This window comes from Antechinus flavipes, chromosome 1 (assembly GCF_016432865.1).
Source record: "Antechinus flavipes isolate AdamAnt ecotype Samford, QLD, Australia chromosome 1, AdamAnt_v2, whole genome shotgun sequence".
Lineage (NCBI taxonomy): Eukaryota > Metazoa > Chordata > Mammalia > Dasyuromorphia > Dasyuridae > Antechinus > Antechinus flavipes.
Genome location: NC_067398.1, coordinates 230,251,621 through 230,277,571, shown reverse-complemented (window position 1 = coordinate 230,277,571; position 25,951 = coordinate 230,251,621). Strand labels below are relative to the sequence as shown.

General features: G+C 40.3%; 1 protein-coding gene across 3 annotated transcripts in view; it reads left to right on the top strand.

The window, feature by feature from the left end:
* The window catches only part of SREBF1 (sterol regulatory element binding transcription factor 1), a 58,823-nt gene that overhangs the window by 10,042 nt on the left and 22,830 nt on the right, over nucleotides 1-25,951 (top strand). For 2 of the 3 annotated variants that reach the window (XM_051997676.1, XM_051997665.1), the window contains exons 2-3: nucleotides 24,430-25,062; nucleotides 25,597-25,742. In XM_051997676.1, coding sequence (XP_051853636.1) covers nucleotides 24,430-25,062; nucleotides 25,597-25,742 — 779 coding nt within the window. Of the gene's footprint in view, nucleotides 1-16,408; nucleotides 16,464-24,429; nucleotides 25,063-25,596; nucleotides 25,743-25,951 lie in introns of those variants that run through there. The other variant, XM_051997682.1, reaches the window with a different exon arrangement.

The following is a 25,951-nucleotide window of genomic DNA, read 5'->3' as shown; positions in this document are numbered from 1 at the left end:
TCTAACCTCATGGCAAAGAAGGAGATGGTACACTTAATATTCTATATATTCTGAGTCCTGGTCTCTGTACTTGATGTTTTTATGTAATTGTTTTTCTCTATTAAAAGGGAAACTTTAGGGTAGGTTATGTTTGTAAAGGGTGACAAAATATAGATGGCTAAGGGCAAACTCATTCCTGAGACTTGGAAATTGAACTCAAAGCAGAAAAGTAATCTCCCATTCCCTCTCCCTAATTTCCCCCATAAATTCCTTCCTCAGGCCTTGGGATCGATTGAGGAAAATGGATTTGATCTACTACCTCCAAAGGCACTGTTTTAATATGGGAACTTTCTGATTACAGATTTGTTTCCTGACATGTTATTCCTTTGTATTAAGTTTAATTTTTCAAGGCCTGTGTCCAGTGAATTGTAAGTTCCTTAAGGGCAAGGACTTTTTTTTAAAATATATGCTTAGCAGCTAAAATGGGTCCCTAATATGCAGTACATGCTTTATAAGTGCTAGTTGGATTGAAGACTTTTGAGGGAGATCAGAACTTTATCCATTGACATAATAGCCGGAACATTTTTAGTATTTTCTATAACCAGGGACAGCTAGGTAACAGAGTAAAAAGAGTTAGACACAACTGAAAACAATTGAACAGCAACAACACAACAAGAATAGATAGGGGAGGGAGATGGAGAAGGTTGCAAGAGAAGAAAATTACTTCTTTGGATAGATTTGTGACAATTGCAATTTATAGGCTTGGAATCCTCTAGTGTGTTAAGAGGAGCCAAATTTCAATTCATTTCCACAATTTTAAATATCTACTATGTATAAGTTATAGTGCTAAGTGTTGAAGATACCATGACTAACAGAACAAAACAATTTTTCCCCTGAAAAAGGCTTATATTTTATTGGAAGGATGTAGCATTAGTACAAGTAAGAATAGGAACTGGATCTCTTAAGTCCATTGGTGTAGGGAACTTTCAGGTGAGGAGAATTCTTCTACCAGTGCATGTCAGCACATTCTTTGCAACTTTCTCATATCAGTTAAGTGATTTCCCCAGGATCATATAACTTCTGCTTATCAGAGTTGAGAATAGAATTAAGTTCTTCCTGGATTGAAGGTCTGTTTTCCATTTATTATACCATGTTTCTTCTCATATATGTAAATTAAAAAAAATATAACACCATTTCAAGACAGGGGCAAGTGGTAGGCATGGAGTCAGGAAGGTCTGTATTCAAATTTGACTTCGGACACTTACTAGGACTTTGAACAAATCATTTAATACTTCTTATCTCAGTTTTTTCATCTATAAAATGAGCTAGGAAAGGAAATGACAAATCACTCTAGCATCTTTGTCAAGAAAATCCCAAGAAAATTCTTATGAAGAATTAAACATGACTGAAACTACTGAACACCACCAATTTCAAGATGAAGAGAAGTGGCTTTCCAAGGCCCAGGGGATCTAGAGCCCAATGAAGAAGGATCAGAAAGAGAAGAACAAAGTCCAAATTTTGGTCCCTTTGAGATGGAATTTCCTTTATTTTTCAGTTTTCATCTCTTTCCTCTGTTTTTATTTTAATTTTCCTTTGCACCCTAGCTGTATCATGCTTGAAAATGAATTTTGCTCTTCATTGAATTTTAGTGGGGTTCAGTGGCCCCAGAGTTTAGGCTTCTGACAGCTCAGGCTCTCAGTGTCACAAGCAGTCTCATTTGACATTTTCTGGGACTTTCTACTGCTTCTTTGCTCTAGATTCTGATGGGCAAAGGTCTTTTTAGTGCTTGATCTCTAAGTAGATGGGCTCTTCACTAAGGGAAATTAGTTTCCACCAGCTACACTTAATGATTTATCATTTTTATAATAGCTGGTCATTCCTTAGATTAGGGGCAGGAGTAGGACTAGTCCCTTGGAGCCTAGGGATGCCTACCTACCATTGATTCCTTCATTTTCCTTTTTCAGGAAAAGAGAAAATAGTGTAAAGCTGGTAAGCCTTGTATATAGTATTGTTTGAAAAGTCATTTCTTTGTGTCTTTGATACACACATTCTGTCTCAGTTTAACTCAGCAAAAACATATTGAGTGCCTTCTGTGTGCATAATATTGTTTTTAATCTCCCTGTCTCAACCACACATGCATAATCTATATTGAATTGCTTGCATTCTCAATGAGAAGGGGTGGAGAGGGAGGAAGGGAGAGAATCTGGAACTCAAAGTTTTAAAAACGAATATTTAAAATTGTTTTTACATATAACTGGGGAAAAACAAAATACTAAATTACAATTTATTTCTGTCTCTATTTTTGCTGATATAAAATCTGTCTTTATTTTTCTCCTATTGTTTTTACACACATGTACACAGTTCTTTCCCTTTTTCTGCCTAAACATATGCTGTTTTTCTAATACATGTGAATTTTCTGTTTCTGATATCGTCGTCATCATCATCATTAGAATTTATGTAGTTCTCTAAGGTTTGCAAAGAACTTTGAATGTTGGCTCATTTGATCCTCACAACAACCCAGGGAGATTGGTGATATTATTATCCCCATTTTAAAGATAAATAATATTAATAGTTAACAGGCAAGCCACTTACCTTCTATTTGCTTTCTGTTGCCACTTACCTACAACTATAACAGCACCTGCCTTTCAGGGTTATTTTGAGGCTCAAATGGCAATATATTTGCAAACTGTTTAGCACATAGTAGATAACTTAGTAAATGCTTATTCTCTCCCTCTCCTCCTTTATTCAAAAAAAAATTATTGATTCTTTTTCCTACCTTTTCACTCCTGTCTACCACTACTTACTAATCCACTCTCAGTAAAAACTCTCTCTTCTAAAAATATAGCAAAAACAAATCAAGATATTGACCATTTCTGAATATGCATATCTGATTCTAGATTTCTAGTCCATCATCTCTCTGCCAAAGGGTGGGTGACATGATTTGCCATTAATCTTCTGAAATTATGTTTGATTGCCTTTTTTGGGTAAAAATTTTGAGATCTTTCAGAAATTTCTCCCCTCACATTGTTATTGTGATCAGATCCTACAAACATGTGAATCTCTATATTTCTCTTTGTATATTACTTGTCATTTCTTTTTTTTTTTTTAATCCATTGCCCAATTGATGAGCACTTCTGTCTTTGGCTATTTCAAAAAAGTACTACTATAAATATTCTTATATATATATATAGTTCTTCCCCACTATCCTTGATTTCCTTGGCCTACATGAATCAAAAAGATTGTACAATTTAATAATTTGGTATAGTTCCAAATAGTTTCCAGAGCAATCAAATCAGTTTACAACTCCATTAACAGTATACGAGTGTGCCTGTTTTCCCACAGTTTCACCAACTACTGCTTTTTTTCCTTTTTTGGGGGTCATATTTTTTAATCTTATAGGTGTGAAGCAGCACCCAAGATTTTTTTTAATTTTAATTTTTACACACACACACACAGAGGATATTAGACTTCTTACCAGAGAAATTTGCTATAAATGTGATTTCTAAGTTGTTTCCATTCTGATTCTAATTGGGGTAAAGCTACAAAAAAATATAAATTGAAAATAATCAATAGATGGAAGGCACTAGAATTAACAGGGATCAACAAAGTCTTCTTGTAGAAGATGGGATTTGCTGCCTACTAGAGGTTTATGGCTATGGTTCTTAGTTTTGGAGCAGCTCGACTTTGGACCATGCTAGTTTCAGGCAGGGCTCTTAGGGTATGTTTAGGCCCCCAGGTATGTTGATCTCTGCCTCTTTCGCTGTGCTGCCCAGAGGTCCAAACTTCAGGCTTCACCCTCTATTACTGTCTGCTAGCTGGACTCATAATTTATCTCCAGTCTCCTTGAAATGTTAGCCTTGGCCTAATTTCCATGTTCTTAACTAGAAGGTGGCCTCAGATGCTAGACTGATTCTTACTTTAGGCCCAATCTGCCTGTGCTATTCTTTAGGAGATGGGAAGTACGGAGAGTCACAGTTGTTTTCCTTTTTTTTTTTTTTTTAAACAAAAAACAAGCATGGTCCTCTACTTCATTGCTAATAGATGTTCCTTAGGCAGCTGTGTTTGCCTAGAAGTCTTCATATAACAACTTTAACTGGAAGTTTTCCATTCCCTTTTCTGGTCTTCTCTTCCTACCTACATAGTAATCCTTGGTCCTAAAATAGCTAAGCTCATACCAAAACTGGAAGGATTTTTCTGCCAGCTACTGCAGAGCTGGGAGTCAGAGGAAAGGCGGTTGGAGTAATGACCTAGCAGAAAAGACACAAGGAAGTAAATCAGATCCAAATACTTCTTAGCACTTACTTAGAACCATAGTATGACCCAGAAAGGGGTGGGATTTCAGAGAATTATCTAGTTCTTTCCTTTCATTTTATTGAGAACATCGGAGGCCAAGAAAAGTATTTTGCCCAGAATTATAAGGGAAGTCATTTGAAAAGCCAGGACCTAGCATTAGGACCACAGGTCCTGGCTTAACTTTAAGCTGTACCATACTGCTCATAAACTACAGCTGATAGAAGAAAAGATACCACACGGAGAGTCAAAGAGGATAGGAAAAGTGAATAAAGAGCAAAGCTCAGGATGCCATATCTGTGGTAGGCAACAGTAAGGTTAAAGGTTTCCCTTCATAGAGTCTTCAGAGAACATTTCTGTCTTTACTGGCACAAAGTCTATAGTTTTGAGATCTCCTAACCTAGAACAGGGGCGGATGGCTTAAGGCATAGTAATAACTCACATTTACAAAAAATAATTAAAAAATTATTTTTCCTTTCTTTACAATATCCCTGAACTGTCTCCATTTTATAAGCGCAGAATCAGACTCTGAGAGATTAAGAGACTTCACCAAGCATACTAGGAAGTGTCAAAACCAGAACTTGAATTTATTCCTATTTTTTCTAAAATTTTAAAAAAGTTTTGCTGCTGCTCTTTTTTTATATATCACTCTCATTTTCTAATTAATATTCCATGACCCAATAAAAACCTCCATAATAATGAATGATTGTAATCAAGAAAAAAAAAAAAACAAAACAAAACCCCAGCACATTGACCCAATCTGAAAATATCCATCTTAGGTCCATGCCAGAATCCAGTGACCAGGTCTGCCATTAAGACCTAGCCAGAATGAAGAGAAAGGCTTAGACTGCACAGCTAAGTGGATAGGAAAAAAGGAGTGCTAATGAGCATTCAAAAGTTAATGTAGCAAAAGGAGAGATAATTTTTTTTAAGAGAATAAAGCGCAATTTTGTTAGATAATGGAAGCTTATTAGTTGTCCAAGTTTATGAGCTTTGAATCATAAGATTTGTGAATAACAACAGGAAGGGAACAGGTGTTTCTTAAGTAACTTTGTGCTAGGTACTATGTTAAATGCTTTAAAATATCTCATTTGATCCTAATAAACACCCTTGGAGGAGTGGGTGGTTTTAGAATCTCCTTTTATAGTTGAGAAAACTGAGGCAGGCAGAGGTTGAGTGACTTACTTCCTGGCCACTTAGCTGGGAATTGGATCTGAACTTAGATCTGACTCCAGATTATGCATTCAATTTAATTCATTGTGTCACATAGCTGCAAAGGAACTTAGAGATCTTATAGACTGTGCTCTTTTTCTTAATGTATAGAGAAGGAAACTGAGGCTCAGAATTCAGTATTTTTGATTTGTACTCTGATAATGTTTCCATTATGTTGAAGAGATGAGGTCTCGTTTTACAGAGAGGGAAACTGAGACTCAGATTGGATGATTTATCCAGGATTACAAAGATAGTAAATCACAGAGCCACTGGGCTACTCTTCACCCATAGCTGGAAGAATGTTTGGTACCATGGCTTAGCAGGCCAAAATTTTTATTTCCTTCCTTGTGCCATTTTGGTGGATGGAGACTATTGAGTGGAGGGAAACTGTAGAGGTAGGACATTGAGGAGCTCTCTCTGCAGGTTGGATATTGGCAACTCACAAATGGTAGGGAGTGAGTTCCAATGCTGGTAACATCATCACATGCATTAAAAATGGCTGGTTTGCAGTTTTGTTAAGTGTGGCCAACCAGGCCCCTGTTGCCAAAATGACTCTACTTTACCAACATGGTAAGAAATCCATTGCTGAATGAGTACTCTATAAACAAGTTGAGAGCCATGTTGGGAATGAAATGAGTGAATGCCCATGGTTAGAGTTTGATGCTGAGAGTGAGGTTCAGAATTTAAACTCTCTGAGTTATTGTGTTTTATGTTCTTTAAGTACAGTGACTATGTCATGGACACTACTGACCACAGTGGGTGAGAGAGTGTAGTTAGATCAATGCAAATATGTCCTCATTCCTGAAAGAATGACTCAAAATGATTAACAAATGAACAATGAAATGTCCATAAATAATGCCCATAATGGTGGAATCCCTAATGGCATGCCTTAACTCACATTACTTGTATAGTGTAATAAAGCATATAAGTGGGAAGGGCGATATCTTGTTTTGTCTTGTGGGTGATGTCTTGACTTGCTCATGAATTGGATTTATGGAAGTACACCTGGACTCCCAGCTCTGGCTCCTTGGATAATGTTATAGGACTGGTTGACAGAAGGGCAGATGGATGGAATGTTGTCAGATGTACAATAACAATTCATGTGCCTCAAAATCCAAAGGTAATACATAACTATAAGTAACAAAAGGGAAGATATAGTCTTCTCCTTCCATTCCCACCTCCACTACTCAAAAGGCTAGTTATATTTGGGGTAGAAAAAATATGTAAACCAAATTTGGAGGAAGGTTGGTTGTTGAAATTATCCTTGCTGGGCCAAGGAACAGAGTGGAAAAATACTAGAGTGGATGTTGACTTGGATTCAATCCTGGTTCTGCTACTTATTAGCTATATGACTTTGAGTTAGTGAATTAGCTGGTCTGAGCCTCAGTTTCCTCAATTGCAAAATAGGAATAGTAACATTATAAAACCTGTCCTGCTTCCTGTGGAAGGTTGTTGTGAGCACTTTGTTAATGTTAAAGTAAATATAAGCTATTACTTATAAGCTATTACTTTTAACGATTTCCTCACATTTGTATCACTCCTTGTTCTTTTCCAAGTGTTTTTGCACCTACCACCTTTGTGGTTATAGTGGCAAAGCACTCTAGACTTGGAACTGAAGTCCTTTAACTCAGTTTCCTTAGGGACAATAATACTTGACTATTTATCTCTCAAGTATATTGTGAAGATACAAAGAAAAAATGTATTTAAAATGTTTCATAACTATAAAATACATAACTATAACTATAAAGATACAAAGAAAAATGTATTTAAAATGTTTCATAACTATAAAGGGCTATATAAGTGTTAGTCCTTTAACAGATGAGGAAGCATCAATGATGGAGGTGGGGTAGGGCAGGACATTCCTTCCTATTTCATTAGACAATCACAACACCTTTCACAGAAAGCAGGCCAGAAATGACACATGAGAACACTAAGACTTAGAGGCTTATTTGAAGTATGCAATGCCTGTTTGCTGCCTTTCTGGACTGTATGATGCCTTGAGACTTTTTTCATTGTCTTAAGGAGTGAGGGAAGAAGTCAGTGTTTCTCAAATGAAAAACATGAGATTTTACTTGCAGAGGGATATTTTTAAAGCTTTTGTTTTAATAAATATGAGGGAAGAGCACCCTTTAGAAAAGGAGAAAGTGATTTTTGCTAATAAAAAAGCTCAACAGTTAGGTGGCAAAGTGGATAGAGCATGGGCCCTGAAGTCAGTGGCCTTAGACACTTCATCCTAATTACCTCACCGTTGTGTGTGTGTGTGTGTGTGTGTGTGTGTGTGTGTGTGTGTGTGTGTGTATGTATGTCTAAAGCCCAAGATTTGAGGGATGGAGGGTGAGGTGGGTGGGTAGATCTCATGGGTCGAAATCAGGGATGTTAGAGGCAAGATGAACTCAACCAAGCCAAACAGGGCTTCCTTACCTAGGGTGCCTATGTAACCTCTAAGATACCCTTCTAAATCAGAAAGTTATTCTCTTGCCCTCATGAAATTACTTTGTATAACTTTTAAAATATATATTTATTTACTCATATATACATTATAGCCATTCATAAGGTATCTTGTAGGTTTCTTTAAGTAGGATGGGTTTCTTTTTTCTTTGTATTTCTAGTGCCCAGCACAAAGTAGGTAAGACCTACTATGTATCTGGGAATGCACTAGGTGCTTTTGAAATGTTACCTCATTTGATTCTTACAACCCTGTAAGGTAAGTATTGTCATGATCCCCAATATGCAATTCATAAAACTGAGGCAGACAAGAGCACAGGATCACACAGCTAAGAAGAATCTGAGACTGAATTTGAAGATCGGGCTTTCTGATTACAGCCCCAGCACTCTATCCACTGTGCCACCTGGCTTAATAATTGTATTTTGAACTGAATTAAACAGTTACATAAACAAGATGAGAGTCACATTGCTACCTCCAGACACCCTATCAGTAAAAGGCTTAAGTTTTTCATGATCCTGGACAATGCATAAGTGATATTCAGGAAATGCTTTCTGACCCATCAAAAGACTAGTGTCTTAGATTTCTTAGTTTGTGAGGACCAAAGTGGAACATCAGGAAGAAAGGTTTTGTAATAAATAGAATATTTTCAAAACATGGTATTTAGTACCAGCAATACTATGATTGACCTAGCAGTAATGACCAAATTTTGAATTGAAACCATTCAAGAAAAAGAGAAGTGAACTTTCAATCAGAGAAAATGAAAATTAGAAATATAAAAAACAAGGAATTGGGCAAGAAAATTCATCTGTATAGTTTTTAGGTTGTGGTACCACTATAAAATTGCATTGTTTTGAAAAAAACAAACCAGCAGATAATCTTTTATAACAGAATACTGTAAGGGCAATTGGTTGGTCTAGTGGATAGAGCACTGGCCCTGAAGTCAAAAGGATCTGAGTTTAAATCTGGTCTCAGACACTTAACGTTTTCTGGCTGTGTGATCCTGGGCAAGTCACAACCCCAATTGCCTCAGGAAAAAAAAAAAAAAACATACAGAATAATGTTGCCACAAGAAAAATTAGTGATCCCTTTCCTGTGAAGAGAGTTAGGGGATTTATCACTTCCTCAATCCAGAAAATCTGAATAAATTTTTTTGGCTCTCCTTTCATACCAGAGAAGTCTGAATTATCATAGTATTAAAAAATAAAATATCTTTTATATCTTATTACACATTATTAAACATACATTTCATGCATTTTAAAATTTCTGAACTTTTCCTGTGTCATCCACTGGTATTGTTGGTGACTTTTGCAGAACTCCTGAAAAATTCCCATTTAATTTCTTATACTGGTCCATGATGCATTAAAGCCATGAGGGGGAAAGTTGCAACAAGGAAGGAATAACTGTAGTTTTAATGATTTTTTTTAAAAATTATTTATGGAGGTCAGAGTTCCTGAAATCTCTAGCAAGTATTAAGGTGTCCATATAATAATAATCCTGGTTGAAAAATCCCTATTATATTTTGTGAATGAGTGGCTATATGATTTTAAGATATTGAGTTTTTCCAAAGGCCTTTTCACTTTTTCAGACTCTAGATATTTCACCATTAGAAATCTTAACCTTTAACTTGAGAATGCTTCTGTTTTAGGTGAAGTGTAAAGACCATAGGACTTGGGGTTTTAAAGAAGCTTTGCAGTTTGTGACCTACTTCTGTTGGTTTTCTCATCTTTGAAAGAGGCATGATGATGATGATGATGTATGTATGCCCTATTTTAACAAAACTGTGAAGTTCAAATGAGACTATTGAGATTGGGTTTTGTAATTATATTAAAAAAAAAAAAAGATGAGATATTATCTTTTTTTTTTGACCCAGACTTATTTTATTGAGATATAAACTCCTACTTTGAATTTTTTTGAAATATAGATCAATTATTTTCTTCTGTTTAGTGTTAAAGAAGGACCTGGGGGCATTGAGAAATTAAATGACTTCCTCAGGTTTATACATCTAGCTTGTATCTTCAGGGCTAGGCCTCCAACTCCAATATCCACACTGTTTATTGTTAGGAGTCTCTTCTGTGAGTGAATTGATCTGGGTTCTTTACTGAGCGAGAGTTTGAAAAGAGTTTTTGCCTGAAGTGATAAAAAGTTGTATGGGAAAGGTAAAGACCAATTTTATCCTTTGATGCTGGAGAAACCGGGGTATTACAAGGGCTGTCTGAGAAAGGGACCCTTCCCCATCTTCCAGATAGGAGATAGCAAAACCGATTCCAAGAGAAACAAGCAATTTGCTTTCCTTTAGACTTCATAGCAGTCCTCCCCAGATTCAGAAGGGTGACTTATCTGGTGGTTTTTCCAGAGTGGTGTTGGATTAAAGGGGAGTAGTTGGAAAAGTGTTAAAGGAATAATAGGATTATAGATTTGGAGCGAGTAGAAGGCCCTAAAATCGTCCAGTCTAATCCCCTCATTTTACAGACTGGACATTTCACTTGTGTGACTCACCAAAGCAAGAGAGACCTTGAACTTCCAAATCCAGAACTTTTCCTACTCTATCTTGGTGGGAATTAAGCTCTTACTTTTTCCTGTACCTCAACTTGATATTGTCCAATTTTCTCAGCCCAAGATTCCATCTCTAGATCCATCAGGGAACTAAATTCCTTTCTTCAGTATCAGAAAGACAGTCATACAATTAAAGAAGGTTAGAACTGGAATGAACGTCTTTTTTTTTTTTTTTTGTCATTTTTTTTTTAAATTTAATTTTATTTAATAATAACTTTGTATTACAGAATCCATGCCAGGATAATTTTTACACAGCATTATCCTTGCAATCACTTATGTTTCATTTTTTCCCCTCCCTCCCTCCTCCCCCCCCCCCCAAGATGGCAGGCAGTCCTATATATGTTAAATATGTTGCAGTATATCCTAGATACAATACATAGTTGCAGAACCGAACAGTTCTCCCGCTGCACAGGGAGAATTGGATTCAGAAGGTAAAAATAACTCGGGAAGAAAATCAAAAATCAAATAGTTCACATTCATTTCCCAGTATTCCTTCTTTGGGTGTAGCTGTTTCTGTCCATCATTTATCCAATGAAACTCAGTTAAGTCTCTTTGTCAGAGAAATCCACTTCCATCAGAATACATCCTCATACAATATCGTTGTCGAAGTGTATAATGATCTCCTGGTTCTGCTCATCTCACTTAGCATCAGTCCATGTAGGTCTCTCCAAGCCTCTCTGTATTCATCCTGCTGGTCATGGAATGAACTTCTTGATAATCTAAACTAGGGTTTCTTAAACCTTTTTGGGGCTGGGAGTGGGGATAAAGTTGATGAGATCCTGAGTAACTAGGTGGGGTCAGCAGAGAAAACCTGAAGTACTGATAACATTACTCCCTGAGGCAACCAGGCAAGGGCACTGATGGAGATCAGTCAGCTTAACCTTACAGGTTCACCCCTGTGGAGGTCTTATGTAACCTCACCTTGCTATAGCTACAGTCTGAAAGCCAAGTTATGTCAAACCCCCAGAGGTTAAATTTCCCCTATTAAAGCTGTCCTTGCCCTATGCCTACTTCACTGAAGCCCATTACTGGGTGGTATCTTTCTCCTTCTTATAGCTAAATAATTTTTTAGGGTGCTTTTCTTTTAGCCTGCCAGTCAATGGAGTACTCCCACCTCATGGTGTGTTCCCTTTTTCTTGGTTAATTGTGAATTCCACTAGGGAACATGTCTTTTCCATTATTAATTGTTACAACTATTTTCCTGTCTATGTGCTCTCCCAAATCTATTTCATATTTACCATTCATAGCATCTATTATATTTCTTCATTTTGTTTGTAATCTCTTCTCTCATAAGTAAACCTACCTTTTGCCAAAGAGAATGGCTATTATGAATTCATCAAATGACTGAACTCCAATATTTGATGCTAGTTGTTCTCCTAAATCTCTTCATTTGCTCCTGAACGTCAAACATATCACAAGGACCCACCAAAATCTATGAATTTCATTGACCATTTGAGGGTTTATAGATCCTATGGAAGGAAGCCAGTACAGTAAAGTGCCTACTATGTGCCAGACACCGTACTAAGTGCTTTACAAATATCATCTCATTTGGTACTTACAACAACTCTTTGAGATAGATGCTATTGAGGAAACCAAAACTGAATTTAAGTGATTTGCCCAACTTTACACAGCTATTAAGTATCTGAAGCCAGATTTGAATTCAGACATTTCTGACTCCAGGTACTGTGCTCTTTCAAGGCTTCTTGGCCAAGTTCCTCCCCTTAAGCCCCTCATCTATGTCAATCCCTTCATTTTACAAAAAAGGAGACTGAGTCCCACTTACTATATCACTCCCTATTCAAACAGCTTCAGTTCCTTCCTTTTGATGTTAAAATAAATCCACAAACCTCTTAGTTTGGGATTTGAAGCCCTACACAAGCTGAACACCTTTCTTTTTTTCAGGGTTCATTACACATTATTTCCCCTCTTACATTTCACATTCCAACAAAGCTAATCTATTTGCTTCTCAACCACTCAGCATGCCATCTCCTAACTTCCACAAGAAAGTTTTGCCCAGGTTCTGCTTCTCTTTCTGCTCCCACCTCCACATGCCAGAAATGATCTTCCTTCTCATTTCTACCTCTTGAAACCCTTGGCTCTCTTAACGTCAGATAAGGAGCCATCTACCTCTCACAAAAGGAGGCTTCAAATTCTTTGCATCACACCTCACCTCACCTCAAATCCAAATTTGGTATTTTTAACTTATCTTTGTGCCTGGTGCTTTCCCCTCTGTAGAATGTAAAAAGCTAGCATTTATATAATGATTTAGAAGTTTGCCCTGGGTTTTACTTTGTTGTTTCAGTTATCTCCATCACTACTCTGTCTCATTTTATAGCTGAGGAAAGGGAGGCTGGGGGAGGGGAGGGAGGAGAGGGAGATAAATGCTTCCAGAAGGGAGTGATTTATCCTGAGTCACTTAGTTGATAAGTGCCTAAAGGCTGGATGGATTCACTCCACTCTCACATTCACAATCTATCCACTGTGCCAGCTAGCTGCCCAATTCTAAGCTAGACATCCAGCTCATTGTATGGCCTTAATAAATACTGCTTAGATCGAAGTGCACTGAGGACTGTGAGTTGCCCAAGGTCTTACACAGCTAGGAAGAGCAAAGATTCCTGATTCCCAAACGTGTGCTCTTTTGGCTGGGCTAGACACTTTAATAGATTATTTTTTTATAGAATGAAGTGTGAGTCGGGAAAAGATGGGTGAGTGGGGTAGGGAAATGGAACTGAGGAATGGCCAGCTCCCAAAATATTTCCTCTCATCCCTGTCCCCATCTGCTTTCTGATAACTAAACTTCTAGCATTATTAAATTGCTGTCTTCTGGCTGGTCCTCTTCTAAAAATGTAGACAACCCCGGGAGATATAAATTCCCTGGGAGCTCCAAACCTTTATTTCATACTTTAATGATCACAGATGTGGGATCCCCTTCTAACGATATGATTCATTTCAGCTCAACAAACATTTATGATAGTTTATACAAAAACACAGACCCTGTCCTTAAGAAGCCAGCATCCTAGTGGGATGCTAGTGGGGAAATATACATATACATACATACATATATATATGGCATCATAGATATCATGTACATAGATTAAAAGGTAACTTTTAGGAGGATAATCAACGGGCAGAGAGGAATTAGGGAATTCTTGGAGGAAGAAGTACCTGGAGCTCAACAGCTAGATATGTAGTGGTTAGGGCATTAGGCCTAGACTCAGGACAATCTTAAACTTTATCTGTGTGATTGCTTGCTTGTTTTCTCAGCTGTAAAGTGGAAATTATAAAAAGTACCCATTATTGTGAGGATCCAGCAGAGTGTCTGGCATGTAGTAAATGCTTGTTTCCTACCTTCATGAGAAGCAGAGATGAAAAGTATATCTTTAGGGATGGATGAGGCAGGAGATAGTTTATAAGCTTAGGGTATCTTAAACTTTTTATTTTATTTGCTGAGGCATTTGGGGTTAAGTGACTTGACCAGGGTCATACAGCTACGAAGTATTAAGCGTCTGAGGTCAAATTTGAACTCAGGTCCTCCTAGCTACCCCCCATCATTTATTTTTAAAATTCTGAACTTAAACATCAAGAAAAGAATTCCACATGTATAGCAGGACACACAAAAAAGGATTCTATATGAAACAGAATTTCTATTTAACTCCACTTGCTTTTTAAGACTGGGGCAGCTAGGTGGTGAAGTGGAGAGAGCACCAGCTCTAAAGTCAGGAGGACTTGAGTTCAAATATGGTCTCAGACAACACTTCCTAGCTAGCTGTGTGATCCTGGGCAAGTCACTTAACCACAATTGCTTCAGAAAAAAGAGTATATAATAAATTCTATTTGTTACTTTCAAAACTGTCCTTGCCTATGTCTCCTTCTAAGGAAGAAGCAATATTCCACTTTGATTGGAACTTAGGGTATGGTGGGGAATAAGGTTAACTAGATTGGGAGGGGTCTGTTGGAGGGATTTAAATGCTAGGCTGAAGAGTCTATTTTATCCTAGAGGAAAAGGAGCTGATGAAGGTTTGGGGGAGAAATTGCAATTCACCTATTCTTTTAATCCTGTGCATCTCTCAAAAGTACATGTCTGTCTTTCAATGACCATCTATGCCAGCATGTTGAAGGCATAAAGTCTTTTGCCATTAAGTGGGTTACTGTGTAGCCCTCATCTGCCCCATCTATTTTCCCTCAGGGTTGCTTTATGATTGGCTCACTTCCTTTCCCATTTTAGTTTTCCTGGATGATGCAATTCATGGGCAGTACCATCAGATAAAATTTGAGTTCTTAACTTAAGATAGGTCTTTAAAGGAAGACCCACTTTGTCTCCAGTATCTTTACCTTCTTTTGGAGTCTTAATTACAAAGTTGGAAAATGGGGGAGAGTACTACAGAACTTAAGTGCAGTAGTAACCTTGTAGGTTTGCAAAACAATTTGTATACAGAATCATTTGAATTCCTCCAGGCAATTCTGAAAGATAGTCTTCCTCGACCTCGTCTTCCTCTTTTTACCCAGAAGACAGACTTGACTGGCTAAGGGTCTTGCTAGCCAAATGACTAGTGGCCAAGTCAGAATGTGAACTCAGATCAACATTTTCATCATTGTCTGATGCTCCTCCGATTCAATTCAACAATAATGTATTATATGCTCACTCTGCACAAGATTTTATGATTTAGTAACAGTATATAAAGCTCTTTAAAGCTCAGTGTATATCCATGTTACCTTAGCGGTTTGGGGAAATTCTATAAAGCAAACACCCCCTTCTGAATACCTGGATGTAATTTATCAGCTTTAATTAAGTGCCTATTATTTACCAGTTCCGGGGATGCAAAAAGAGTCAAACCTACCCTACCTTCCCCTACAAGGGAAATTTTTACTAAATACTTTTAAATGCCAGGGAGAGGAACCCTGCAGTTTATGTAGCTTCCCCTTCCTTGTCCTCAGTTTCTCCACCTGCAAAAGTTATAAACTCCCAGCTGTAAGGCCTTAGTAAGTGTATAGTTCTCAGAACTTTGTAGGCGGCCTAGTAAAGTTTATTCCTTTCCCCCGGTAAGCGATTTTTTTTCTTTTCTAATCACTCTAACGTTCCCTGAGACACGTGTTAGGCGCAGGGGCTTTGCCTATTCGGTACTTTTACCCTCCCAGACCTCAGTTTTCCTTATCTTTAAAATGAAAGGGATTGAACTGAGTCCTTCTATATCCAGACGGTGGTGGCGTGATCGGCGTCCGCAAGACGAGGGGCTTAAAAACCGACCCCCATCCCAGGTTCTGCGATCTATTTCAGTTCGCGGAGCCTCAGTATGCTGTTATTTTTCCCTGGGGGCTCAGTATTGCGCTGGGAATACAGTAAGGGGCTAATCAGGCATTCAGCACGTGGATGCGCGACTGCTGTCCACCCAGTGACCGAGAGTAACCCGGTCCCACCCCCATCCCCCAATTCCTGACTGGGCGGAGGGCTACTGCAGAACGCCCGCTAGTAACCCCGGCCCATTCACCTTTGCCGAGGAAGTAGCGGGGGGAGCGCCGTGGCCGCGGGGCGGGGCGGGGTGGGGGCGGGCCGGCAGCCAGACGGGCGGGGCGGCCGCTGATTGGTGGAGGAGAATCACCTCATGTTCCAGTCGTGATTCACAATTCCAGGGTTCACTTCCTCCCGGAGGGAGCGGGAGAGCCTGGAGAGGGGGGGAGGAAGAGAGGAGGTGAGGGGCGGGGTTATAGGGAGGGGGTGGGGCATGGGGCGGGGTCACAGAAGGAGGTTGGAATGGAGGAGGAGAGAGGGAAAAAAGTGCCTTAAAAAAAACCGACCCAGATGACAGTTCTGCTTTGCATCTTATCTTTTAGTGGGGAGCGTGCGTGCGCGCGCGCAGCCAGAGCGGGGGACACCGCCGCCACGCTGCGGGGTGCCGGGGCCGGGGACGCGGGGCGAGCGGGCAGGCCAGGGGCGCGCGGCGCGGGGGTGGGGGTGGGGGCGCCGTGATGGACTGCACTTTTGAAGGTATCAATCTCTCCCTCCCTCTGCTCCCTCCCTCCCCCCGCTCCCCTCTGCTTGTGAGGGACTGGGCTCTGCGTCCCAGGAGCAGGGGACCCCGTGCTCCACGGAACCCCCATTTTCTCAGGACTTCGTCCCTGCAAGCTGGGGCAGGGAAGGAAGGGGTGACGGAGCATGCACCTCCTTCACTCGCCCATCATTCCCCTGCCCCAGTAAAATAAAGCCAGGGATGAGGAATAGCTGCCCCTTGGTTCCTTCTCTCCCCAAAAAACAGTGATTTGAGGAGAGTGGTCGATTTAGTCTTTCTGGCAGGGGAAGCGCGTGGTGATGGGGTCTCATGGCAGGATCCCCAGGAGTCCTGGAGACTAGGGATTCCCGGAACTGAGTTTGCTTTGCAGATGCTTTCCCCATTTTCTCTCTGCACCTCATCCCCCTACCCTTACACTCCCTTCCTTCTGCTCTCTGCAGGTGGGTCCTTTTGGTTGTTCCTCTCCTTCCTCTGATGGGGGTCACATGGGAGCACGGTTTTTAGATCTCTTTGGCTAGGAGTAAGCACTCACGGGGTGCAAGGTCTGCTTAAGAAATGCTGCTTATATTCAGTTTTGAGGTTCTCTGTTGGGGAAGCTGTGGGGCTTGGTTTTCCCAAGGGCACTGCCTCATGTGTTTGGGGAATTGGGGAGCTTGCATGTATTCACCCTAGTTTTGCGGATGAGGGCCTTGAGGAAAGGGGACAAAGACAGAACCTTTCAGCTCTCTTGGGGGACAGGATGCAGGACAGCTTTAGTGAAAGCTTTGGGTTTGCTTACTAGAATTTCACTCAACACCAGGGGATACCTAGAGAGGCCATTACCTTCCAGAACTGATCGGGCAAAGGTGCCAGTAAGCATTGCCAGGCTGCAGGACTTTTTAACCAGCCCTTTCCCTGACCTCATCTGGGTCGGACCAGGATTTTAAAAAATTCCTTCCTATAGTCAAATAAACCAATATTCTATTCTATTAAGCATCGGTGTACAAAACACTGGTGTTTCAGATTGAACTGGGGATAGCTGGTATTGGATGAGCTATTGGGGGAAATCGAGGATAGGTTGCAAGGAGGGAGAGAATGTTTTCTGGGAACACGCAAGTACTTTTTGCCTAGTGAGAGAATTCTCCATGGAGAATTAGGGTAGAGCCTTGGCCCAGCTGGCTTCAGATTCAGAGTAGGTAAGAGTTTTGCCAGAGGCTCCCTGTTGCACAAATAAAAAGATACTCTCAGCCAGCTGGAAGAGATGTCCTTTCCTTCACCCTAACCATACACAAGGAGGAAGGGAAAGTGGAGGGAGAAATAAGCAGTTGAGTCTTAGATTTATGAAACAACTAGGGGAGAGAAAGAGCAAATAACACGTTTGGGGAGGGAATAAAGAAAATTTAGGTTTTCCACTGTCTCAGAGCTTCAAATGTCCTTCAGAAGAACTCTTGAGATGCACTGTTGTGTTAACTTACACTATTCCCCACCTTGGGCTGAGAGCTAAGAAACCTGGATCCTAATCCTACCACTTGTGGTCTGGAGCAAGTCACTCTTCCTCATTTGTAAAATAGCAATAGCTATCTCTGGCCCACTTCTCTCTCAGAGCTGTTGCAAGAATCAGAGAAGGTAATGAATGCAAAAATGTATTAATTAAGGAATAAGATATATAAAATATAACTAGCCAAGTGTTACTTCTTTTGAATTAACTGAAGCTGAAAAAGCTTCCAGATAGGCCGCAATCAGAAAGCCTGCATAGCTAGGTGTGGAGATGTCCATACTTAGGTCACTAGTTGGACATTTAGACATGACAGCCCACTTTCTGTGGTGAAAGCCAAATCAGTGTTGGCCTTTCTCCTTCTGACTTAACACTGTTTCTTGTTGGTGCTACTGGGCTCTGTTTCCAAATGAAACTATTCTTGACCTAAACTGAAAACCTAGAATAGGGAGCAAATAATGGCTCGTCTGTTTTTAGACTCACATAGCTTTCTAAATCCATACAAGTTATCCCTCTCTTCCCCTCTACTATTCCTAAAGTCCTTTGAATAATAAAAATAATACCTTCCTCTATGAGGCTTTGGAAGCTAAAAGTACTTTTACATTTTATTCTTCTTGAAGCAGTTGAAAGCTAGGTAAGGAGAGAACAGCTTTTCTTATTTTGCCATTTGTGAGGCAAAATAAGGATCAGAGAAGTTAAACATTGTGTCTAAGATCATATGGCAAGAAGTTGTAGAGCTGGGATTTGAAGACCATCAGTTTTGCTACTCCACCACACCAGAAATGGGGTTAATCCTGGGCTGTCTCTATAACACCTAGCAGGAGTTCAATGACTTGCCTCCTAGCTGCAGACCCCTTGTCCTTAAGGTAAAGTAAAAAATAATTTGTGTCTGCAGAGTTTTGGATTCAGTAGTAAGTAGGGAAGAAAATAGGAACCCAAGAATCAGTTTGTTTCCTTTTCCAGGTAGAAGCTGTATCTGCTCTAGGGAGGCAGCAGTTCCGCATTAAAAAGTTCAGGAAAGTTTTGTGAGAGATATCTTAGGTAAGGTTAGAACCTTTAAGTGTTAAGGGTACTCAGAGGTATAATAAGAGAACTTTGAGCGTTCTTGAGCTCAAAACTGGGGACCAGATTGAAATCAAGGAAAGGAATGAAAATATCAGGAAGATGATCCCTTTGTCTGCTAGCTAAGCCACTGAATTTTTTCCCTTGCAAATATGAAATTTCACAGCCAGAGTGTGTAATATATGTATTTTTCTTTCTTTTCTTTTTTTTTTTTTTAAAGGTAATTGAGGTTAAATGACTTGTCCAGAGTCACATAGCTGGTGTCTGGGGCTGGATTTGAATTTAGGTCCTCCTGACCCCAGAGCAGATGCTCTATGCAGAGTACCACCTGCCACCCAAGCAAGGCCTTAAAAAAGCATGGTCTAAGCTGGACCAACAAAGGGCATTCAAAGCCACCCAGCCTGTTGCTGGGTTGACAACATTAAATGATTAGATCATTAAGGGAGTCTGAAGGACCTAATTCACCGAATCTGCTTTCTTGTCCTTGCTCTGGCTCTAAATAAATTTGCAATCTTGGATGGGCCACCTAATCTCTCTGTGCCTCAGTTTCCAATTCTGTAAAATTAACCTATTATTCTGTGATTATAATAGGAAATGTGTTCATGAATTTATACCAAGTAGGGGAAATGGAAGATGACATTTCAAGAGATAGTTGCAGAAATATAATTTAAGGTAGTACTGGAAGATTTTAGAACAGAGGAGGGAACAAGCATTTATTATTGATCTACTGTGTGTCAGACACTCTGCCAATGTTGTCATCTGGTCCTCATAACATCCCTAGGAGGTTATGATCCCCCATTTTACAGAGGGGGAAACTGAGGCAATTAGCAGTTAAGTGCCTTGGTCAGCATCACATAGTAAGTGTGGCAACCTTTAAACCTATAGTTTGCTGGCTTCAGGTCCAGTACTTTCCCCTCTTCCAAATAGCACACCTGGAAAAAATTAATCAGTCTTCATTGTGCTTTGTCATTTAAGGATTGTCTTAATCATTAAAAGGTTAACTAGCTGGTTTGTCGTGTGTCCCAAAATCAACTGTGCCAGAAGATTTTACTTCAGGCTTTCCTGATTGAGATCCTCTGTCCATTATTAAAGATTGTTTCTTAGCGATGTAAATAGACTTAAAATGTGTGATGCAGCAGCATATTTTGTGGCTGGAGAAAAGAAAAAGGCTTTCTGGGAGATTAGGGTATGGCTTTGAAGGAGTTGAGATTTCAGTTCTGCTTAAAATAAAGGAAGGACCAGAGGTTGGGCATTCTTGGCAGTGATGAGTCAAGTGGGCCTTAGGATGGGATAGGAAGGACATGAGAAACTGAAGTTGGTGAGGGTAGGAGTTGTACTTTTAACCAGAGCCCTTGACACTCACTCTGGGTAGAAGAAAAAGTATCAGCATTTTTGGAGGCTCTGCCAATTGGCAAAACTCAGGAGATAGCACCCCACCCTTTTTTCTTTCCCTGAGGGAGAAAGAAATCTATTTAGCACCTCCCAAGGGAGGCAACAGAAGGGGAAAAAAAAAAAAAACCAGAACCTTGGAGGAAACTTAGAAGATTGAGCTTCTAGTCTCAATACTGCTTTTGAGCTTTGTGATTTTGGTCAAACCGATTTCCCTTAACTTATCTGTAAAATGGGGGGGGGTTGTGATTGCGTAATTTCTAAGGTCCCTTTTAGACTTTTTCAAATTGCATTTAGTTCTAGGCAGCCAAGAAGCACTATACTTGGCTCTTTTAAGGTTGTCTAGAAGCTTCCCGCATGTTCTATGAACCTGTTTGTATTTCTCTTCTCTCTTCTTTCTTCTTCCCCTCCCCTTCTCTCTCTTTTTTTGTCTCTGCTTTCCTTCTAATTCTCTCCATCTCAGTCTCTTTCCTTCTCTCTTCCTCTCCCTCACTCTCTTTGAATGTCAGCTCTCTACTCTTTTTTCTCCATTTCTATTATTTCTCTCTTTCTCTGTCTCTTTCCTGTTCCTTTTACCTTCTTTTCCTATATCAATTCTATCTCTTCCCTCTCATTTCTTCTTTTTTTCTGTCTTTTCCTCCTTCCCTCTCTCTGTCTCTGTCTTTATCGTTCCCTCTCCCCCCCTCCCGCCCCATCTTAAAGATTGCTTGCTCTTTTGGGGAGGGGGAAAAAAGAGGGAGAGAGAAAACATTTGGAACTGAGAATCTTGCAAAAATAAATGTTGAAAACTATCTTCACATGAAATTGGAAAGGAATAAAATACTATTAAATGGGAGGTGGGGAGAGGGAAGGAGACTTGAGGCCTGGCTTCAGCTCTGTCACAAACTCCATTTATGACCTTGGACAAACTGCTTTGCCCATTTTCTCATCTGTCCAAAGGAGAAATTGAGCTAAATCCTTTGTATTATTTCTTCTTCCTCTGTTTCCCATAAACCATCACTTTCTCTGTGCCACCTTCTTTTCTTTCTGTCTCATTCTTTGTCCCTCTTTTTCTTTCCTTTACCCTCACTATCTCTTTTCCCCATCTATTTCTCTTCTCTATTTTGCTTTTCTCTCATTTTCTTTCTTTCCTGCCAAAGCTAACCAGTATACATTATAAATGCTATTTTTCAAGCTATTGACTTGGGGCTCTTTTAGAGTTTTTTACTTCTCATTTAAGGTCAGTGTTTGAAAGGTGAGTTTTTTTGAAGTCTAAGTATTCCTGAAATTTGGCTTGTCTTTTCTACCTCTTCCCCTTCTTCCTTGGGAGTTTCACTCCATCCTTGACTCCTTAGGCCCCTGCTCTACAGCCCTTCTAAGGTCGATGTGAAGGATACTTTGTGAAGAATTCATTACTAGCTAGGTTGCACAATAGACAGTTTATTTTAGTTTAAACCAGGCTGCTATGGACACTAGGGTCCTAGAAGGTCAGAACAGAACTGACCCAGATATTTGATGACCTAAATAAATATGGATTCGGATGTTTTGAATTGGATGTGTGTATTCATGTGGTTAATTCATTCAGCAAATATCTATTAATGCTGTATTATAAGTTATGATCCATTAATCGAAAGTTCTGTGTGCTAGGTATTGCTGGGGATAGAACTAAGTGTCTCAAAAGTTTAAGTTTTATTAACTTAAAATGGCACTAAGACATTTGACACACCCCATATGTGACATTTTGCCTGGCTGTTGGAATCTTAGAGTCTAGTCGGTGGATAAAAAAAACTTATAATAACTCAACAAGGTGGAATGTCAAAGTATAATGTGAGTTTAAGGAGGGAGAAATCCTTTCTGGCTTGAAGCCTCAAGAAAGTCTTTATAGAAGATTTGAATTATTTTATCTTTTGAAAGTTTATTCTCAGTGTCTCAGGCTTCTTCACTGTAAAATTAAGAGTTTGGGCTAAATGATGTCCAAAATCCCTTTTCACTCTATTCCAGGATCTCAGGACAAGGGGACATTTGAACTGGGCCTTGAAATATTAAAATTAAAAGTAGAATTAAAGGTGGGGTTGGGGGTGGAAGGAGAAATAATGTTTTAGATGGGGAAGAGCATGACCAAAAATCAGAAAGATATGAAAATATGAGATGTGTTGGATATGGCCATATTGAGTTAGAATTCAGGGTATGAGCAAAGAATAGTGAGAAGCTGAGGACCACATTATAAAGTGATTTGAATGGTGGGAGTTTGGCCTTGATGTATGTCAGTAATAGAGAATCATTGAAGTCTTTGGGACAGATAATGGGAGGTAATGTGGTCCTCTGATCAAAAGACGGCTGCTTTTGGAAGAACAACTTGGTCTACAGAGATAGGACCTATGATTTCAATGGCTCTGACAATTCCTCTAGTCAGGTCAGCATCTTCTCTTGTGACTTAAGGGAATGAACTAACATGCTGCCAAGTCAGTGACTTCATCCAGGGTCATATCTGCTAGCATATGTCCAGGGCAGGATGTGAGCCCAGCTTTCAAAGCCATGTCCCTAGCCATTGGGTCACTTGAACTGAAATGCCCCTTGACAAATACTTGTTGATGACTAATATGGAAATACATTTTTCATGATTGCACATGTATAATCTATATCAAATTGCTTACTGTCTTGGGGCAAAGAAAGGGAGGGAAAATTTTGAAAATCAAAATTTTAAAAAGTGAAAGTTAAAAAATTATCTTTACTTGTAATTAGAGGAAAATATTACTTAAAATGCTTGTTAAAAGAGGAAACTTAGAATTAAATCATAGTTAGCATTCATGTAGCAATTTAAATTTTATAAAGAACTTTACTGATATCTCATTCCTCACAATAATTTTGGGAGGTAGGTGATGTTATCATCATCTTTTTTTTTACAGATGGGAAAACTGAGGGAGACAGATGTGACTTGCCCCCACATAGCTAGTCCAGGGCAGGATTAGAATTCCTGTCTTCCTATTGGACATGTTTAATTTATATTGGATTGCTTGCTGTCTTGGGGGGGGGGAGGGGAGAGGAAAAGAAAGGGAGAAAAATTTGGAACATAAGGTTTTGCAAAGGTAAATGTTAAAAAATACCTTTATGGGGATTTTCATCAAGCCATTTTGTCATCTATTTTTCCATTTTTTTCCCCCTTTTACAATGTTTCCCCTCAAGTCCCAAGAAATCATTGATAAAGTGTTTGTCTTTTGTCTAAGAGAGATGGCCAGATTTTCATTCTTTTTAATAACCTCTTGATCTTGTAAATAAAATGATTAAATTGCTCAAAAACCTCTTTGCATATATTTGGGAAAATAAAAATACTATTGAAGAAATATTTGAGGGGAAAAAAAGAATTCCCATTTTCCTAACCTCAGGTCCAGTGCTCTATCTTTTTCACCAGTTATCTGCCTCAAAAAGTGGTAGCGATAGAATAGACAGAAAAGGAAAGGGCTTGGCTTCAAAAACAAGCCAGAGGCACTGGTTATATGTGCAGGGTATTGAAGAAGGAAGGGGCAAAGATTATATTTTGGCCCTGGGAGACTGGTAGTATGGGAGGGCCATTAGCAGAAATTGGGAAATCAGGAAGGGGAGTTTTTCTGGGGAAACAATAAATTAGATTGTAGTCATGTTGAGTTTGAGGTGCTAAGTGGTGCAAAGGATAGCACACTGGGCCTGGAGTTGTCCAGTGAACAAATCCAGGTCTGGGTCAGGAGCTCTAAAGTGACATTCTGCCTAGAGATACATGACAATGCGAGTCAGTTATATTTGTATGTTTGCATCCCTGTGTTGGTGGGTGCTGGGACATATGTACATGTGTGCTATGAGCATGACCATGTGTGTGTTACTTGATAATATCTCCTCATTGAAAGTATGGGAATGGTTTTGGTGGCAGGACGTGACTAGGTCCCATTTGTTTGTTTTTATTTTTTCCCTTTTTTGTTCAGGGGCAATATTCTTGAGTGGAGAGGGAGGTAGGAGGGTGGAACTTGTCATTGTCCTTGATTTATTTTTGGCTTTCTCTTTGCTTCCAGATATGCTTCAGCTGATCAACAACCAGGACAGTGACTTCCCCAGTATCTTTGATTCCAACTATGGCGGGGCTACACCTGCCTTCCAGGATGTCAGCTCTTCTGCAAGCTTGTCTCCACCCCCCAGCTCTCTCAGCTCTACCCTTGACAACTTCTTGGGGAGCACCAAGGTGCCTACCCACATAAAGATGTACCAGCCCCCTCCTCCTCCTCCTCCTCCTGCAATGACCAGCTTCCAGCCTCCCCCACTGATAACAGGGCCTGAGCTCAGCCAAGCCTCATCTGGCATCAAGGAGGAGCCCATGCAGCTCTCCATCCTTCAGCCTTCTCCCCCTCAGCTGCTGTCCCAGCCTGTGCTAGCTCCCCCGGCTCCCCCATCCCAGCCCCAGCTGCAGTCTCAGCAGCCATCCCAACCCCAACCCCAACCCCAACCCCAGCCTCAGCCCCAGCCTCAGCCACAGTCTCAGCTGCAGCCTCAGCAGGTGCAGCCGCCACAGGTGCAGCCGCCACAGCCACAGCCACAGGAATTACAGCCACCAGGAGTCATGGTGCCCCAGAGTTTTGCTCCTTCTTCCCAGCCTCAATTTACTTCTCCATCTCTACTAGACTACCAGGGCCAGGGCAACTTCCCAGCAGGTGAGTAGCAGGCTGGGAAGGTTTGGGGGTGGGGTGGTAAATCAAAGATGTGGGGTCTGTTTACCTCACAGTAGAAATGAAGGACCTTGGAAATGAATTTAGGACTATTCCAGATTACAGGGATTTATTGGGGAGCTGTGCTGGTGGAGCAGTGGACAAAGGGAAGTAGATTGAAAAGGAGGCAGTCCTAATACATAGCCAGAATAGTAGGTGTCCAGAGTAGTGGTGTGAGTTACCTCTGGGAAGACTCCCTATTCAGAAATATCTCCTTCACCAGTGTCTAAAATTTCATCATTAGCCCTTCATTCCTTCAGAATAAGCATTGACCTTTCCTGCTCTTCCAGATTTTAACTGCAGCCTGGGGGAGGGATAGTACCTCAGTGACAATGAAGTCATTAGATCCTCAGCAGGTGCAGAATGAGAACTGGGGAAAGAGCCAGGGAGAGAGTCCACACAAGGGTGGAGACAGAAAAAAGAAATTGGGGATGGGGGGAGTTATACTCCTAATGCCTGTGATGTTTCCTCTGTTTCCAGCTGTTCCTCCCGGCAATGTTCAGCAGCCCCTGTCTCCTCAAGGGTCGTTGCCAGTTACCATCCAAACGCAGGTGCAGAATATCTGCCCACAGCAGTTGCTGACTGCGCCCGCCCAGGTTGTCTCCTCCCAGATCCAGCAGGTCCCGGTAAGTTTAGCCCTTTTCTCTCTCCTATTGTGCAAGAATAGACAGACAGGGTCCCAGAAAGAAGCTGGCCTTTGGAGGGAAGACCATTCCTTGAAGTGGAATCAGGGAACCAGGGAGCTCAGAACCATCCTGGCTTTTGGTGGCACTTGGGAGCAGTTATTGAGAAATGAGAAGGGGTTGCTCCATGTCAGGAAAACAAAGAGAAACTG